Source organism: Mustela erminea, chromosome 5 (assembly GCF_009829155.1).
Source record: "Mustela erminea isolate mMusErm1 chromosome 5, mMusErm1.Pri, whole genome shotgun sequence".
NCBI lineage: Eukaryota > Metazoa > Chordata > Mammalia > Carnivora > Mustelidae > Mustela > Mustela erminea.
In genome coordinates, this window is record NC_045618.1 from 55,384,075 (window position 1) to 55,403,494 (window position 19,420).

The 19,420-nt window shown below is 41.5% G+C and overlaps 1 protein-coding gene and 1 long non-coding RNA gene across 3 annotated transcripts in view; one reads left to right on the forward strand and one right to left on the reverse strand.

Annotated features, from left to right (window-relative positions):
- The window catches only part of LOC116590852 (transmembrane and coiled-coil domain-containing protein 5B-like), a 32,892-nt gene that overhangs the window by 12,137 nt on the left and 1,335 nt on the right, over positions 1-19,420 (forward strand). The window contains exons 1-11 of one of the 2 annotated variants that reach the window (XM_032343208.1): positions 10,793-12,474; positions 13,316-13,359; positions 14,306-14,455; positions 14,761-14,878; positions 15,186-15,236; positions 15,954-16,022; positions 17,007-17,063; positions 17,555-17,614; positions 18,175-18,239; positions 18,861-18,936; positions 19,222-19,265. In XM_032343208.1, coding sequence (XP_032199099.1) covers positions 12,385-12,474; positions 13,316-13,359; positions 14,306-14,455; positions 14,761-14,878; positions 15,186-15,236; positions 15,954-16,022; positions 17,007-17,063; positions 17,555-17,614; positions 18,175-18,239; positions 18,861-18,936; positions 19,222-19,265 — 824 coding nt within the window. In that variant the 5' untranslated portion in view covers positions 10,793-12,384. Of the gene's footprint in view, positions 1-10,792; positions 12,475-13,315; positions 13,360-14,305; positions 14,456-14,760; positions 14,879-15,185; positions 15,237-15,953; positions 16,023-17,006; positions 17,064-17,554; positions 17,615-18,174; positions 18,240-18,860; positions 18,937-19,221; positions 19,266-19,420 lie in introns of those variants that run through there. The other variant, XM_032343209.1, reaches the window with a different exon arrangement.
- Positions 5,216-19,420, reverse strand: part of LOC116590856 — a 29,760-nt gene continuing 15,555 nt past the window's right edge. Inside the window, exons 2-3 of the long non-coding RNA XR_004285762.1 lie at positions 13,637-13,763; positions 5,216-5,388 (exon numbers count right to left, since the gene is read on the reverse strand). This is a non-coding gene — a long non-coding RNA (uncharacterized LOC116590856). The remainder of the gene's footprint in view (positions 5,389-13,636; positions 13,764-19,420) is intronic.

The following is a 19,420-nucleotide window of genomic DNA, read 5'->3' on the forward strand; positions in this document are numbered from 1 at the left end:
GCAACCTTTCTTTCAGTGCTTGCATTAATCCATTAATCCCTATGCTAGCCCTACGCCATGGCACCAATCTCTTCATTGACAAATAGGCTAACAGTCTGATGAAACAGGTATGCTCAGTAAAGCCAGACCTCACTAGCTGAGAGTAAAAAGCAAGGAGATTCTCAAGATCTTCAAGGGTTGATCTCTGTGTACCCTTATGATTCACCTTAGTCTTCCTAACTCTATATTGGAGCCTTCATTCCATGTAATAAAAAGAGTTTAAATGAACCCAGTGATATAATTCAAATCTAACCCAGGCCTCTCTCTGCTGGTCCGATGGTATGGCATAGGTAAGATGTAGATGTTCCATCTACATCTACCAGGCCAATTCTGGGCCCTCCTGCCTCTTGGACTAAATCCAATTAGGCTTCCCACAAGCTAGCATGCTTCTGGTTCTAGCTCAAATGTTTTGTTAAGGGGCGCCTGGGTGGCTCAGCGGGTTAAAGCCTCTGCCTTCAGCTCAGGTCATGATCTCAGGGTCCTAGGATGGAGCCCCACATCGGGCTCTTTGCTCAGCAGGAAACTGCTTCCCCCTCTCTGCCTGCCTCTCTGCCTACTTGTGACCTCTCTCTCTGTGTCAAATAAATAAAATCTTGAAAAAAATTTATTAAAAAAAAAAAAAGAAATGTTTTATTAAGGGGCATCACTGCCAAAAAGCATTGCATCAGAATGACAAATACGGTTGTGGAGACTGGGACCTTTTTTTAAAAAAAATGAAAGAGGCTATTTAAAAAAAAAAATATTTCCTCTATTTATTTGACAGAGCAAGAGAGCACAGCAAGGTGAGCAGTAAGGGAGTAGGAGGCAGAGGGAGAGGGAGGAGCAGTCTCCCTGCTGAGAAGGGAGCCTGATGCAGGGCTCAATCCAGGACCCCAGGATCATAACCTGAGCTGAAGGCAGATGTTAACCAACTGAGCCACGCAGGTGCCCTGAAGAGGCTATTATAACCAAGGTGAAGAGACCTGGGATATTTAGCATTTTAGTCCTTTAAGGTGATCATGTTTGCATGAACCACTTCTCTTATTCTAATTTGAGGAGAGGTTTCTGTGCACAACTCAATTTACCAATGAATAAAGGTATTTTCTTTTCTGTCCCTATTCACTTCTTTTCCTTGATCCCAGAGTCACAATTTTACCTTGATGTGTCAATACAAGTGGTGACAGCTACTAACTGTGGATATTCAGTCTAGTTTCAAATACTTTAATCAAAAATATATGTAACCACACGTATCTGCCAAGCGTTAATTAAAATAATTTTTCTACCATCTTCCCTGTTTCACGTAGTAATTATGACTTTGGCATATGTCTTTATCAGAAGGAAATACCTACTTTTCTGTTTTTGGAAGGCTACATGAGGTAAGATGGTTCTTCACAGTTTGGAGCAGCCTAACTAAACTCTGACACTATGAACCCCCGTTCAGATTCCAGTTTTGAGATGTTGACTCAAATCAACCTGAATGTGATTTGAAAAAGGTATGGCTCACTTGGGTCTAGATATACAGAATTATAATTTTTATAAACAAGGTGTGTCAACGTGACCTGATGTATCTCTGGGAAAGAATGTTCTTTTGGATCAAACTGAAAATCCATGTCCTTTCTCTTCATTACCATCTATTTTCTGGATTTTCAAGCTAAATTGGAAGTAAGGAAATAGATTTCAGAATTTAGCTGACAGATCCATCTCAAGGAACATTTATAAAAATTATAGAAACCCAATCACTATTAAGAGATTAAGAGAGAAAGAAAGAAAGAAAGAATGAATGAATGAAAGAAAACAGTACTCCCATTAATTGTTGGTTCGCAGACTGATGGGAAGACACAAGCAAAATAAAAGGCAAAAAGAAACCCACAAAGTACTCCCACTCTCATTTAAGAGAAGTCATTTTTGTACCAATAGTTTTACTTACAACGTGTTTTATCAACAGCAATACAGATTTTGTACCCACCATTAAAAAATTCAAATATTTTGCCTTAGGGATTTAACCAAACAGAGCTATGGCCACCCCTTTTCCACTTACTCATATGACAAATATTTACTGAATGCCTACTCTATGTTAGTCACGGTACTAATAACTGAGAATATGAAATTAGGGAGAATGGATGCCTGGAAGGTATAGAGCACACTCAGAAATATGCCTTGTTAGGAAAAAATTCTGTAAGGAAAAATTTTTACCTGGTGGACTCATTCTGAGTACCAGAATGTTGATTAACTTTGCAATCTTAAATAGGTTGAATTGACTCAGCTATCCATGGCTATATTTGAGAGATTATTATTATTGTTGTTGTTGTTGTTGTTGTTATTAGATAGAGAGAGTAGGGGGAGGGATATAGGGAAGAGGAGAGAGAGAATTTTAAGCAGGCTCCAGACCCAGCATGGAGCCCTAGGAAGGGCTCGGTCTCACAACTCTGAGATCATGACCTGAGCCAAAATCAAGAGTCAGATGCTTACTGAGTGAGTCACCCAGGCGCCCCTATTTCTACTTCCTGTAAAATTAATTTTGCAAAAGTATATATTGAGACTTTTTGAATTCACACTGATGAACAAGAAAATACTTCACCATTCAGTTAAGTATGGCTTAATAGTTGATCAATAAAGAGATAGATAATGTTAAAATGCTGTATCATGGTGTTTTGGGATTAATTTTCAATCTATACTTACTACAAATTAGTAAATTAGTAAATTATTGCTCTTTAGGTCTGGAGTCTTTTTTTCCTCACTCAGATTCTAGTGAGAACTATTCTTACTCCATGCTAGTCTGACCTTAACCAGCTATTTCCTTGTCTCAAGGCACTTGTCGCCAATTTCTGAGATTCTGTCTTTCGATTTGCCAATATATAGGTCAGATGTTATGTAATAGGGTCCCCAACAATTTTATTTCTTAGATTTGCTTTGTTAAGTTTAGCAAAATTCTTGCCAATATATACTCATTAACTAGGAATAGCTTCTCAATTTGCATATTGCTGATGCTTTCTATCTGTCCCTATTCTGAATATTCCTGAAGCCTCGGTAGGAAAAATAACATATGGGTTGCATCTGAATTGGTAAAGAATTCTCCCATTGCACAGAAATTAGAGTTGCGACAAATCTTTCATCTCTTAACCTTTACACACCCTTCTGTTCAGGCACTGTCAAAATTCTAAGAGCTTATGTACAGTTATAAGGAGGTATATACGAAATGCTGTGAGATTAAAGATGGGATAACTGATTGCTCTAGATGTTGGAGGGTTACAGAAATGTTCACATAGGAGCTAAACTTAAGATAAGACTAGATGTTTGCCAGACAAAGAGGTATAGAAGGACTTTCTGATAGAGAGGCAAGACATGGAGGGGGTGAATTTTCATTATGTTAAACTCAGCAATTATTAAGGAATCATAATAGTTTACTCTGCTTCTATTAGCAAAGATAAAGGTCAACCCTGAAAAATAATGGAAGACTGCACTTCAACTTCAACTTAATGCATCCATTTCCTCCCATAAAGACTGGCTTTCCTGAAAAACTATTAAACTCCTTTTCACATCAAAATAGATCTATCCTGCCATCATTTTTCACCCAGGACATTTGTTATAGCTTTCCAAGGCAACAATTCTTTATTTCAAAAAGTCCAAGATAAAACTTTAATAACTGATCATAAGTGATATAGTACTCTCTCCAGAAATAATAATATTTTAACAGATTGATTCTAATGCAAAAACGCTTATTGAAAATTAATGAATTTTTATTTGTGGAATTTTAGTTCTTTTGGTAGATTGATGGAGACATGTTTTAGTACAGTAATGTCTATTATAATATAATGGACACAATTGTAGGAGATATTTTTCCTCCTTTGAGTAATCAGACATTAATGTTGTCTCTTGGCCATGGTAATCTTTGTTCCATTTGCCCTTTATAATCAAGATTATATTTTTCCCAGTCCATGATGAACTGATTTCACTGGAAGCTGGAATATCTTTTTGAGTCTTAATTTGTTTTAAACCTAGGAAGAAGAAAAGCAATTTTAGAAAAAGTACAGAGAAGCATTTTTACTCACCCAACTGAGTAAGATTTTGTTATAAGAGTGTTTTTTCTATTGTAATGAGGCTTAAAAATGGTAATTTACCTAACTTTTTTCACTTTTATAAAAATCCTTTCATCACTGTTCTGGTTTCCCCCCAGTAAATGAAAATGTAATGGAAATATATTAATTAAATTTTCTAAGATTCTATTGCTGTTGGTCCTAAACTCTAGGGAAACCATAGGACCCTAATTACAGCTTATCAGTTGCAATTAAGTCTTCCAACTATACCCTAGATGAACTTGAGAAAAGGAAAAAGAGTTGCTAACAAATTTTAGAAAAGATTGAGGGCTTGTTCTATGGCTGTCAAGGGACAACTATTAACCTATGGGAGAAAATCCTAACCTACCTTTGGAAAGTCTTTATCATATAGTAGCTCTTATTTTCCTGAGATAGATCCAGGATCTGGTTTCCTCATGCAGTGACTCTTGTGGAGTTCGACTGGTTTTAAGCACAATGGCTATGACTGCTTTGGTTGGCTTTGGGTCTATAGTGTTGAAGCTCTTGCTTCATTTTTCAAAGGTCCTGGTTTTAATGACCTGGAGTTAAGCCCTTAAGGTGAGGCAGGGAGGAGCTGGAAGACTTTTACTGTAAAGCAGAGAGCAGGACAAAGATGGGATATGGTCTTTACTGGGAAGAACACAGATGGAGTGTAGGAGGTTGAAGGGATGATCCAGCAAAACTTTTGGGGGCCATGCTTAGAGCCCTCAGTGAACTTCTTAAAGCTGGAACCTTTCAGGTGTGACTGCTCTTTCTTTGCTTAGGAGGTCCATCCAGCACATGTAAAGAGACCTCCATTAAACTTCTTTTGATGGGATCCTTTCAGTTGTAGTATCCATGAACAGGAACACAGTTTTTGATTTGTATCTAAAAGGATGCTTAGCCCCTCACTCCAGTTTCTTGCTTTTTTCTCATGTGACAACTGACAGACAATATTCTGATTATCAACAGCTATGTAACCACAAACTACATCCCAAACTTAGATGCTTCAAACAGTTACAATACATACATTTTTTTTTCCACACAAATCTACAACTTGGGTAGGGCCCAGTGGAAACAGCTATTCTGTTTTATATAGTGTTAACTGGGGCTGTTCCACTGGAGGCCAAAGGACTTACGTTCAAGATTTCTTGCTCACATAGCTGGAAAATTGGTAGTGGCTGTTGTCAAGGAGCTCAGCCAGGCATATGGGCCCCATGTTTTGATTCGTTTCCATGGGCTGCTTCGGCTTCCTCAAACCATGGTGGTTGAATTCCAAGGAACCAGGCAGAAACCATGTGGCCTTTTCTAACCTAGCCTGGGAAGACACTCCGTGTCACTTTCACAGCATTCTATTTATGGAAAGAGTCACAAGTTCAGCCAAATTCAAGAAAGGAGAGACTTGGACTCCTCACTTGACAAAGGGGTGGCCAGATCCTAGAAAGAGCTATTATTATGGTCATCTTTGGAAAATTTAATTTGTCACTCAGAGGTACCTTGTTCATAAGGTACTTGACAACCTGTGTTCTCTCTATCCAAGTTGTACCAGACTTCAGGTTCCTGATTCTTTCATGGAGGCTTTTGAATACACTTCAGCCCCCACCAAACCATTCTGTATGTTCCAACTGCCTAAAAAAATGTAATGTCTGAAGTACTCATTTAAAATTAATTTTAAATTAGCTTGTAGACTAGTTTACTTATCTTTATAATTAAGCATCATAGGAATAATTTTGCAGGTCCCTTGAGCACTAAGATTCTCTCTCTGTATCTTTCTTACCCTTAGCAAGATTATATATAGAGTGTATATTATGTACTGTGAGGAACATTCTACGCAACAACTGGTCTATACTTTTCAGAATGTTGATATTATGAAAGACAAAAAAAGGCAGAATTGTTTCATGCAAAAGAGGACCATGACAATTAAATTCAGTGTGTGATCCTGGATGGGATCCTGGGTCTAGGAAAAATGCTATAGAGAACACTGTTGGCACATTGGCAAAATTCAAATACTATAGAAACAACAGGCATTATGCAAATATGTGTTGAATTTAAATGAGTTTAATTTGAATATATTTGAATTCCAAAACTTAGAGTGGCTTGATCAACATTATGGCAATCATAAAAATCAACATTTGTTTTTATCTCAAATAAATAAATCCACACCAATCAGCAGTGAGGCATGGTCAGGTTAGGAAAATAAATGGAAAATGTTTAACCAAATAACCTCCCTAAAATAGTGAGGACCTTTTAGTGATCTCAACAGCAACCAAGTGCATGGTTTCCCTGTCTTCATCTGACTGCCTTCCCAACAAGGTCAGTTTCCTAGACCTGCCCACAGTATAGAAATGAGCATCCTTGCTGACCCCTTTTAGATTCAGGCCTTGGGCCAAGTCTTGTCAGTTCCATCACCACCCACTCCTCCATCTGCCAAGGTAAAAAGTTGGATAAGGCTCTCCCTCCTAAATGAAGTACCCCCCCTTCCCTCTAGAGTCCCTGCTACCGAGTAACCCTGAGTCCTAGATCCTCATTGTCCTTTTTCCTCTCAGTATCAGCATTAGGTTCAGAAAAGAAGATTTCAAACAGTACCTCCTTTAGCTACCCAGTAACAATTCCAATCTCATCCTGTCATAAACATTAAAAATTTTAAATATGATGGGCGTCCTACTTATTTCATGACAGGCAACCCCTGCTGCTTGCTACCTTTCTGCCCTTCTGTCCTTCACAATGTTCTTGCTCACCCTTGGTTCCACCCTGGGCTGAACGGATTCCACCTGTTCTGCTGCCTCCCTGCTGTCCCCCCCCCCCCCCCGCCCCCGCCCAACCCCCCAGGCGCTTTTCCTCTTCTCCCCTCTCCCAGCTGTTTGTTAAGAAGCTCAATTTTGTTTTTTCTTCCCCCCCACCCCACCTCCTGCTACCCCATCCTTGAGCTGTTTCCCCAGCCCATTTCTGATTCTGCTCTGGCCCCAGCAAGGACAGGGGCTGTTATGGGGAAAGAAATGGGAGGTGAGAAACAGCAAAGAAAAAAATTAGCAAACACAAGAGTCACTGTTTTGAATGGGAGGAGAGAAAGAGGCTGGACTTACTTACACGTTAATTTTTTTTTTTCACTCCCATCAAAACTGGTAGTTGTAAAACACCACATAAAAGGCAGGAATGAATGTTTCACCATAATCAAAATGCAAAAAAGATCATATCTCCTTTTCTTTATCAAGTCAAATCTGTTCCTGAGCTCTCCTCTGTAAGAGCAATGAGATGCCCAGTATCCATTCATTTCTGTGACTTTCTCCCCTTGTCATCCACCCCTTCTCATGTTATACCAGGATCTTGAGCTTCTGTTATCCAGAAAAAAGCAGGAAGTATTCCCCTTTGGTCCTTATCCTACTGATATTCTCTCCCTACAGGCTGCTGTGAGGCCTGAGGAGCAGCCACTCCTACTGACCCCAGCCCCTCCCTGCCAGATCCCTGCTGCTGGCCCCAAGGGCCTACTCTGCCGCTTCTGGGAACCATGTGACTTAGTGCCCTGCCTCCATGGGCATTACTTTGGCCTCCTGCCCGTCTTCTAGCAGGAAAACTAGAAGCAGAAGGACCATATTTTTATACCCCTCACAGAATCCACAAGTCAGGTATTGCACATGCCTTCAGAGCTGGATGAATTTAATGAACAACCTGAGTGTAAGCCAATAGGGACTGATGGGGACAGCGCTGACTGGGGAGTGAATATTTTGTCCAAATATGGATCCAATGCTATCATATTGGATCTTTTAAGAGGAACTGAAATTCAAGACTTTCACCCCAAATCTCCTGTTTTAAAGTTGCTGACAACTAAAAATTACTAACACGTTATGGGTCAAGCCTAACACGTCCATGGCCAATAGGAGCCCTCACACTGGCAGTCTGCAAATTTGAAGCTTCAGAACCAAGTCCCCCCTCACTGGAAATGGGCTCCTTCCTACTTCTGTTTAAAGCCATCATGGCAAATCTAGAGTTTCAACAGGCTTGCAATAGACTGGGACTAAGGGAAAATGTCTATTTGGAGATTGCCTTTTGTGGAAGACCTCTTCCTCTTTCTTTCAGCTGAGAACTGTGAACTCTACCTCCTGTACATTCTCTGGAGGAACAGGGACCTCAGACATCAAGAACCCAAGCCTGGCTGCCTTTCCTCTGGAGTAGAGCAGGTACATGTTCTGTTTTGCCATTTACAGTTTTCCAAAAATGGTTTGGCCAAAGAAGATGATTGCTCTAATTGTTTTCCAATTTTTGTTTTCCAATTTTGTTTTCCAATTTTGTTTTCCAATTTTTGTTTTCCAATTTTGTTTTCCAATTATTGTGTCAATTTACATCCCACTGACAGCAAAGAAGCTATTGCTTACACAGAAATTATTTTGTTGTTAAGAAGGTCTTGTTGCTGAACATAAAATATTACCAGAAATTGTCTAAATGAGTTTTTCATTTTTTCAATGAATCCACCTAATAGGAAAGGCAGGACACCAGCAAAATTTTCCAAACACTCTACTATAGGTTGCATTACAGAGTAGAAGCCAGATTTTAGAGCTTTTAGGAATCTACTGTTGTCATTATTTTTTATCTTAAGTGACCCAGTGTCCTAAAAAATAATCCAGGAATTCTTAGCAGGTAGATCCCTTCCAGATATTAAGAATATCAGGAGAAATTTTTTTTTATCATGATGAGTTGGACAGGATATTTTTTCTTTTTTGGTGCTGATGCCATTCATTCTATTTCCATCCTGGTATTATAAACTTTGACAACCAATTGTACAGTTCCATTGTTACCTTCTAAACAACTCCCTCTTATGGATATAGGAAATATTTATTTTATTCTTAGTTTTGATTGACAACTTAGTATTCATGTTATGAAAAGTTATATAAAATGCAAAATAAGTGTATCTCTTCTAAAACTCAAAAGATGAACATTTAAAAATATTTCTATGGAAATCAGGGAATATTAAGGTCTTCAAAACCATATTAAATCAAATTTTTTATCTTCTTCCAGGTATACAATCCACTGACTGAAAAGTAATTCTCCTTAATCAGAAAAGTTAATTCCTGACACTGCAACAATTTGTCTTGCCATGATGTGATATTTGTAGAGAACTAAAATAGCATAATGACACAAACCCTTCTGACTTGGGGGATTTCTAACAAAAAGGTTAAAACTGAATTCCGCAACCATGCAAATGAGCACAGGCCTCCTCTATGGCCTCAGGGTCCTGGAACAAAACAGGAGCTGCTCTCAATAAAACCAAGCTGTTGAGAATAAAAATCAGAACTCAAAACAGTAAATAGGAGCCATCAAATCTTTGTTTTCCTAAGCTGCTGAAGCTCTGAGCTCCCTAGTGAGTCATCACCAATGTAAGTGCTAGGTGCAGGGAGGGCCACAGGAAATCTAACCAGCTATTGTTTAGATTGATTTTTTAAAAACAGAGAAGTCAAAGTCTTTGATATCTTGGTACAAATATACCATTGTTTTTTTTTTTTTTTGAGAGTTTTTTTAAATTTATTTGACAGAGAGAGTGAAAGAAAGAGAGAGGGAGCACAGCGTGGGGGAGGGGGTCACAAAGGAAGAGGGAGAAGCAGGCTCCCTGTTGAGCAAGGAGCCCAGTGTGGGCCTGGGATCATGACCTGAGCCAAAGGCAGACGCTTAATGGACTGAGCCACCCTCGTGCCTGTGCCCGGATATCATTCTTCCTATTTGCTAGGATGACATGAATGGAACTATATGAAGAAAGAAAGTATTTCAGTATGTACTCGCAGTGAGGGTTTCATATCCACAGATTATACACTGCACGGAGATAGACCAAGGAAAAAGAACACATGGTCCCTAGTTGTCCAAGTTTTTATTAAGGAGTGCGGAAGAAAAAGAGTTTATATCTATGGGATGCATTTTCAAAGTACCTTATATGCCATAGAATGATCCAAGTACAGTTTACTAACGAGAAACCTCAAGTGCAAGGCGTTGAAGAACTTGTCCAAGATCTCACCTTTGGGAAGGGCTGGAGCAGGTATTCAAAGTCAATGTGGTCTGATTCCACAGCCAATGTTCTTACCCGTGACACCTGAACACACTACCCCTCTCAGATCTTTATCTATTTGCTATTATTTATAACTCTATGTCCGTATTTACACTTACCTATAGCTGTGTCACCTGGAACTATCTATTTAATACAAAATATTAACAAAAATAAGTTAACAATCAGAACCACATGAAAAATGAATAGGACCAAGGGAAAGCTACACAGGTCACAATGTCTGTATGGTCACGACTGGAGCTTCAAATGTGGTGTTTTTGCTTCTCAGTGTCAAAGAAAAGAGGAAAACATGGTCATTTCAAAGTGCACATTGTCTACCTGGGGCAATAAGCTAAGAAAGGTAAATTTCGGAAGAGTTCGTGGAGAAGGTGAACTTGTGCAATGTCTTCACGGAAAAGAGAGAGGCAGTTTGGTGCAGAGGATATGTTCTTCATTGGTGATTCTCAAGCAGAGGCAGCTGCTGCTCTGGGACTTGGGGCAGAAGCTTTCACACTGCATCCCGGATGGCTGTGGATCCGTCTCTGGAGGGTAGTAAATCTCTGTTGAGAATTCTGCTATGGCTGCTGGGCTGCTAATGGCACTGTACTAATCGGGTGCACAGGGGAGAGTCTCTCAGGTGTAAGGAGGAAAGGGAGGAGAACACCTGTTCTAGATAAAGGGAGTGGCAGGAGTCATTTATTCATTGGTTTCGCGTAAAAACATTCAGCATAACGCCATGTGCGAAGGTAAGAAAAGTAGAGCATGTGTTATGTTGCAGAATGGATGAGAATTCAGTGTGTCCATGTGCCACACTGTGTTAAGAGCTTCACATATATTCTTTCATTTCATCTCCACCACAAGTTTGTGAAGTAGGAATAATGCCCATCTCACAGGTCAGAAGACTTGAGTTCAGAGAGATCAAGTAACTTGCCCAAGGTAACCCAACTCTGAAAAGCCAGAATGGAGTGCCAGTCAGGTGCTGTCTGTCCCTACCCAGCCTATTTCCGCTCTCCATTTTCAAAGACAACCCCCCCAACTACACTTGAGCAACTCCAGGGGGCAACATTCCCATTTAATTCTATGTAAATGATTCTCCTGGACCTCAACTGCGGAGGGAAATCAAAATGGCTTTGATGAAAGCATACACTCTCAAGGGGTTTTTAGCCTGATTGTAGAATAAAGACAAGTATGTGCACATGTCCTAAAAACAATATAAAATACCAAAAGAGGAGAACAGAGGTTGGGGGATTCTTATGCTGGGATTGAAGGCATGGCATCTGGGAAGATGTAGAAGCAGCAGCATTTGAAGTGAGCTGAGAAGGATGGCTACAAGTTCAACAGATATTATGGTGTGGGAGAGATACTTTCTTGGAGAGACAGTGGGTTGTTCTGTAAGGCCTTTCCAAGGACTTGAGATTAGCACAATTCTGCTGGAAAAGGTCACACTAGTGACATCATGGAGGAATGAATTCAGTTGAAGGGACAGCAAAGGACAGATCTGAAATCCAAGTACACACCTTGACTGATATCTCTCCAGTTCTGTGTATGCCTCATCTTCTCAATCAGGGAATCCAGAACTGCTTAACAGAGTGACACTGGCATGTGAAGTCCCATCTAATGCTCCAGTAACTTAAGAAACTCAGAAAATTAGGAGGAATTTTGAAGGAGGAGGCAGTGGAATCGGGTTTCAGGACCTAACACTCCTCTTTTCTCCTCCCTGTTCCACCTTCCATTCACTCCATCTTTGAAACATCAGACCTTTCCCTTCCAATGTCTTGGCAGTGCCAGTTTGGGGAAATAAAGGAGTTGGTTTTGTAGTTCCAGAAGTCCAACTTGGAGAGAAGAAGGACGTGCTTGGCCCACAGATAAGACATCTCTGACTCCTTTGGCCTGCTCTCGAGCATTCCTACGCCATTGATGCCTTCAAGAGAAATGCATAATTTGGATTTGGGTGCGACAACCTGCACATGTACCACAAACAGTCGAAGAAGGAACAGAAAGGAGAGTGACCTCAACTGCCACTAGGCCTGGGGCCTTGGGGACGTGAAGAAACGTGCTCCACAGAGCTGACTGCCGTCTCAGAAGGGACTTGCCCTGTGTCCGGAAATGGGTTCCATAGATCTTACTGCTGTGTAGGAAGAGATTTAAACTGCCAGGAAGTTCTGAACTCTGCTCCCATGCTGCCTACAGGGATGAGGTGGAGCTGTTGCCACCCCCCACCCCTACCCACTGTGACATGCTGCCCCGCCCCACCGGAGGGGACAGGTCTGGTGTTATGTGGAGAACTCAATGAGCAAGGAGAGAACGTTTTCTGAAAGTTCTGACAATCGGTTGGGAATCTCAGTGGGAACTGAAGAAATCTCAGTTGGGAAGAGAAGGGTGAGTTCAGAGGCCATCATCAAAACCTGGGATGCCTTGTGTGTAAAGAGAGTAGGAAAAATGCAGGGGAGCGATGAAAGGGGAAGGAGGTGTGAGAAGGAATTAAAAAGGGAAAGCCAAAAAGCTTTAGAGGAAAGAGAAAAAGGAGAGAAGCTGAAACATGAAAGGAGAGGGGAGTATGGAACTCTACATTTCTTAGATTAGTTTCAGTTCTGAACTTCAGCTTTGGGGCAGTGATTAGGAGACACGTCCCTGGGAGCCCAACATTTGTTTTTTCCTGCTGGTAGTTGTATCCTGCTCTCCACCCTGCTGTTTTTGCTGCTATTTTAGAATCGACTCAGCCTGTGTCATCTAGAGCTTGTTAGAACACTGATGGCAACAGACCTAGAAATCAGGCAGCCAGCTTTATGGGACCCTCTGGCTCTTCTCTATTATTTTTTTTTCCCCTAAGTTTCCCTGGAGATCTGGGTTAGAAATGAACTCTCAGGGCATTTGCCAATAGATATAAGCTTGAGTGCCCTTAGTGTATCACCTGTGACCAGACAAATGGCAGCCCAGGAATGGGAAAGGTAGCCAAAGTGTGAAAACAAGACTTTTGTACTCCAGTGGGATTCACTTACACAATTTTAAGTTAAAACACAATCTGGATTACTGGAATTTAGCAAAACACTGCAGTTGATGCTGGAAAGCAGAAGGGTTTAGGAGGCATGGGTCTCTTCTCGGCTCTGTCTTTCCTGGTCAAACTTTTGCCTGCTCCCTCCTGGGCCAGTGTAGGGCAATGTTACTATGTTGGACATTAGGGGCGACGTTTCCATAATAAACGAGTGTGTTAACATTTTAGGAAACCACAATGGAAGGAGCTGGACGGGACCCACTGGATAATGTGTAAGAAATGAGGATGATAAAGTTCAGTAGAGGAGCTGCTATGTGAATGTTCTGCCCCAATCCATAGCGAAGAGAACCTCCATGATGCAGGACATTATCTCCCTATGTCCTGGGACCCTTCCTGCAGAGAAAAGACCCTAGTTTCAGATCTTTGAACTTCCTCATACCAAGCATGGCAGGGTTTTCAGAAATAGCTAAGACCTCAAAAAGCAAGTCAGTCTTATTTGGAGAAAAGATCCACTCCCTCCCCTGGCCCCCATCCAGCCGCTAGACCTACTTGACTAGCGTAGAAAACACGCAGCATAAACTCCTCAGGAGACTGTAACAGAAGGGACTGGAGATATCCCCTCACCCTGGCAGATCTTTAAATGCTTCATAGCTGTAGCTTGGATTCTATATACTCCCTAAAATTAAAAAAAATAATAAATAAAATAGTAACTTGGAGCATAATTGTTTTTATGAAAAAAAAAATTCTGCTTTATAAAAGGTTTGTGTTTTAATGGGTTCCATTTATAATATTTAAAATTAAAATGTGATTTGAGGAGCGCCTGGCTAGCTCAATATCAGTCAAGCGGCTGCCTTCAGCTCAGGTTGTGATCCCAGGGTCCTGGGATCAAGTCCTGCATTAGGCTCCCTGCACAGCAGGGAGTCTGCTTGTCTCCCTCTGCTCCCCTGTTCCTGCTCTTTAGATTGCTCTCTCTCTACATCTCAAATAAATAAGTAATAAAATCTTTAAAAATTTTTTTTAAAAATGTAACTTGACTCCAGGAATTTATTCCATGCGAAACACTACAGAAATCAATTTATCATGGCAAATTATAACAGGGTTGCTTAGACATAGTAACAGCAGAAGATGGGGGAATGAACGAGATTACCAGTGAAAATCTTCTTAAGGCTCCCCTGTTTTCCTGTCCTGAGCTCAGTAAGAAAGATGATTTTCCTGTAGGCAGGAGATGATGGACATACCGAAATTAGAAGTCACAAAACAGAACCTTGACTACCTGAACTCAGACCTTGAAAAGGACCTGCAGAGACTGGATGAGGCAAATCAAGTTCTTCTCAGAAAAATTCAAGAGAAGGAAGAAGCTATTCAAAGGTCAGGCTTTGCAGTTGGTGAGGGAAGGGCTTCTCCTCAACAGAATGCCCTTTGGAATAAAGAGAAGGTGGGAGGAAGATTTCCATTTTTGTTGGTAAATCTTGGTGTATGAAATTCTGAAGCATGAACTGTGATGCCCCCAGAGGCTTTACGTATAGATTTCGGCATTAAATTTCCATGAGGCTGACGTTGTATTGCCAATGCATTTGGGACTCAGTCTGGCCCCCCCAAGACCTTGGCTTCCTTAGCTGAGGCACTGGCAGCTTCCTTATGACTAATCCACATCTGGTGTCTGTATTTTTCAGTCTGGAAGGAGAGATTGTCCTGTCACTAGGACAAGCCAGCGAGAGGGAGGAATTGAACCATATCAAACCTGAGGAGGAGGAGACCTTGAGGAACCTGGAATCAGAGACAGTCAAGTTGGTAAGAAGGTATCTAGAAAAGGACTGTGTGATGCATTTGGCTTCGGTCTGCTGCTGCTCTCTCATTCCCTGGGGATCATCATCCATGGTCCTTGCTATGTCTGGAGAAGTCAGATGAGAGTGCTCTGAGAGAGAAGCACTTGTCGTGGGGGCCCCGTGCCTGGGCTCCCTTCCCATTTCCTCTGTGTGGGGCCAGAGTGTCCTTCTCTCCCTCAGCACACTTATCCGCAGACCATATTTTAGAGACCCAGGGAGAGGGAAAGTACAGAAGCAGAGCAGGTGTATCCTCCTTTACTTCTTTTCCACAGGAAAAAAGTAACAAGATTCTGAGCAGGAATGTGGTGGAGCTTCAGAAGAAGGTAAGGGAGCCATCTTTGCTGAAGGCTCATTTCTTAGGAATCTTGACAAAGTCATCTGAACTCCAGAACCCTCTAGTCAGAAAAACCTAAGAAGGGGGTGCCTGGGTGGCTCAGTCGGTTAGGCATTTGCCTTTGGCCCGGGTCATGATTCTAGGGTCCTGGTATTGAGCCCCACATCAGGCTCCCTGCTGTGCGGGGAACCTGCTTCTCCCTCTCCTTCTGTCTGCCTCTCCCCCTACTTGTTCTCCTTCTCTCTCTCTCTTTCTCTCTCAAATAAATAAATAAAATCTTTAAAAACAAGAAAAATATTTTTAAAAAGAAAGACCCAAAAAGGAGCAACTGGCTAAACAGATGTGCTCCATCCCCTCTGCCACTCACAGCGTCTATTAGGATGAACACCCCATTTGTTTCCTGGGATTACAGATCTACTGAGAGAGCTAAGGGACTGACTATGGGAGAAAAGATTTTTCTCTTCCTGCCCCAGCTGTTCTGTGCCTTCCTCCTTGCTCCCTGGGCAGTTGTTTTCATGGCCTATGGGAGGTCATGCCAGCCCAGAGTCAGGCAACTCCCATGAGCACACTTTTCTATCAAGTTTCTACCTGGGATCTAAGTTCATTAACCACCACCATTCCATAGCCCTGCAACCCCAAATTCTGCCACGATCGTAGCTTTTTATGTCTCTGTGCCTCACTCAGTTCACGGTTTGGGGGATTTCAGATTTCAAGGAGACATAAGAAGGATGACCTCAATAAAGAAACCCTGAAGCCAATGTTGGCAGAACTGAAGGTGAGTAGAAGAGCAAAACTAGAGATTTTCTGAGAGATGTGTGTCAAGTCTAAGTTCAGGGGGAACTGCTTTCAAGGACTCTCCCAGGTGAGGTATATCTGTGTGCTTCTCAGAGGAGAGCCAATGTCTCCTTTACCTCATGGCCTGTGGGGCATTCATAACATGACAAGTCAAGTAACCACAGAGGTCACTTCAATGTCATCAAAGTAGAGGGGATTGCTCAAGACCTCATCACCCATCAGTCACTAGAACACACATGCTGAAGGCACATCAGGACCCACCAAGAAGCTTGTGTCTGAATGACCCAATGTGGATATTCAGGTAGGATGTGAATATGAACTTCCATAATTACACAGAGATGTGTCAATAAGCTTACCTCATTTTCCAAACCCATGGCTTCTAGTCCAAAAATAGTTCTATTTTTAAAATGCAGTTTATCTTTTTCTTCTATGAGAAGGTAGATCCAATGAGGGTGAGAGATTTTATCTATGTTGATCACTCCTATTTCCCCAAGTACCTGGAATAGTGCCTGGCAATAGTAGATGCTCAATATTTGTTGAATCAATGAATGAACTGGATGCCCCATAGAGTACAGAGACCCTGCTGGGAAACTTTGTACAGATTTATGTGAGTGCACCCTCAGGGAGAGAAGAGGGAGAAAGAGGCTTGTGAGCTTTGGTCAGCTGGGCTAGAAGAAAGAGGATGGTAAGACTCAGAGGAAAGGCAGTCAGATGACCGAGGCTTGAATGTCAGCTCTGCCACCATGTGACTTTTAAAGAAGTTAAACGCTTAACTTCTTGCCTTTGTTTCCTCATCTATCAGGTAGGGTTAATGAGAGTGCCCACCCGAGGGTGAAAGCATGTCCTCAATCCCTCAATACATGATAGCCATTTTTATCATGTTCTCTACTGGTCTGGAGAGAGGGTGATCATTACCCATTTGCCTTCCACAAAAGAATACTATTAACTTTCTGCTGTCTTCCAGGGGAGACTACAAAAGTCAATAGAATCCTGCACAAGGGAAGAGAAGGAACTGCTCCAGGTAGAGGCAGTGTCTCCTCACTGAGGGTCTGTCCAGGATGTAAATGGGAGACCACCTCAAAGTCTTAGAAACAGGACTGCTGAAGGCATGGGAGGGGGGAGCAAAACATCTGGCAGAGGAGTTTCTGATTCACATGCAGGTGAAGGGAGTATGAAAACTTATATTCCAAGTACTGGTTTTACCATTTCTTAAACACGCTTTTACCCTTAATATTCAAAATATTGTTGCTGAATCCCAAACCTAAGTGCCCCGATCACCTCTCCTGATGTTTCACTTGACAAGCAAATGACAACCGAGGCAAACAATTTAGTTGGCCTCAAAATTATACCATGCCTATGAATGACGAGATCACTGCTTTGCGATATACTTGTTTCCCTTTAAAATCAGAAGTTGCTAGGTAACCAGCCAAATGTCCAATGCACCAGTTAGGGTCCCCAGGAGTAGCCCAGGCTTGGTTCTGGTGAGACTTGTTAATTTTCTCTTCTTTTTAGATGGAAAGCGACTACCAATCTTTGCACCAGCTCTGTAAGGACCAGGCCCACTACATAAAGGTATTTTACCTGTAGGGGCAATTCAGAGAAGAGGCAGAATTCCTCCAAAGCCATAGGTTCCTTGGTTTCTCGTTAGGCTAAAATCTGCCATTGGGGAAAATGACTTTTATATGGCAGCAACAACAAAACAGATGTATGTTAAGGATTTACCTTGTGCCAGGTGATGGCATGTATGGTACTTTTAAGCTCTCCACATGCAGTATGTTTCTACATTAATTTGTCCAGTAAAACCATGGGGATGCTATTGTTATAAATCAAGAGGGCACTGGGGTTTAGGGGAGTTAGGGAATGTGCTCCGGGAAAGCAACAGCAAGCATCAGAGCTAGGATTTGAATTCAAGCAGAATCCAAAGCAAGAAGTCTTTTTCTTTGCATATATATCCATCTAGTCCACTGTCTCCCAATTTTATTAGAACATTTCCCTACTCATGTGTGCACACTCATGCATGCACCATTTGGAGTATTAGGGTTAGTCTTAAGGAGAATCATCAATGATATCGTAATGAAAATATGGGGAAATTCTTCATTATAACAATTTTTTGTTGTTGTTTCCATGGGAAGAAATACCAGGAAATTCTGAGAAAGATGGAAAAAGAAAAAGAGGTGCTGCTTCTTGAAAAAGAAGTGTAAGTTTGGAAAAATGAAGTCCCTGATTGAGGGCAGTGACAGTCTCTCGGCCGTCTTGGGAGGGTGCAGTGCTTCTCAGACCGGTTTTTGTTTTTTTCTGGGGTTTTTGATTTTTGTTTTTTGATAGTCCTTTCTTTAAGTGATAAAACTATTCTCTCATGCTTTCTCCTACAATTTTTTTTATTGTGTTACTGTTTACACTTAGATTTGCATTCATCTGGAATGTGTTTCATCTATGGTGTGAGGTAAAGATCAAGATCATGGTTTTCTGTTTGGAGAGCCTATTGACCCAGTGCTGTTTATTTAAGAGAACGTGTATTTTTCAGTGGTGCCTTGTTTTATAAGTCAGGTGACCATACACGTGTGAGAATTTCTGTAGTTTCAACTCAGTATCAGGTTGATGTCAGGATTTTTCTTCATTGACTCTCTTTTCCCTTGAGAATGGACCACATTTTCCTGATATCTCTGTATTTTGAACAGTTATGAGTTTTGAATGTTGAACAGTGAATGCTATCAAGAATCTGAAAAATAAATCATCGATGTTGCATGACTTAGAAAAGCACCTTTCATCAGCCCCCAGATTATGTTATATCATTCTGAGATCTGATTTTTTCACCCAGATTCAAAGCCCAGAACGACTCTTCGCAAATAGTGAAACCTGGGTCAATTCTGGTAGAAACCATCCAAAGCAACATGGTAAGTCTTCCTTGTCCCACACTGGAGTTTTCCTTTATCCCTTCCTCCCCTGGGTTCTCTCTCCTTCTCTCCACATCCTCCTCCCCGTTGTAATAAACCTAGAATTAGGACCTAATGAAGTTCAGTACCTTGTTCCACACTATGGCCACTAGGAAGTGGCAGAGTCAGGATTGAAACCCAGGTAGCCAGACTCCTGACTCCTGGGTGGCTCCTGGCTCCCCTGCTACATTGCCTCTCTTTGACCACATGGACAGGCACAGCTGTGGCTTTTCTCATTTCCCATAGGAGAAGACCATCATTAAGAAACAGAAGAGAATCTTTTGGTACAGGTAAGTGGTAGAATCTTGGTTTTTACCCAGTGTGGACCACGTTCACTCTGTAGGAGCGAGTGACTTGGTAAGGGCACAAGGAATAAGGATGAATACACCCATGAGCCAGAAAATATCAGGCAGCCCGATTTCTCCCAGCCCTTCTTTCCTTCCTT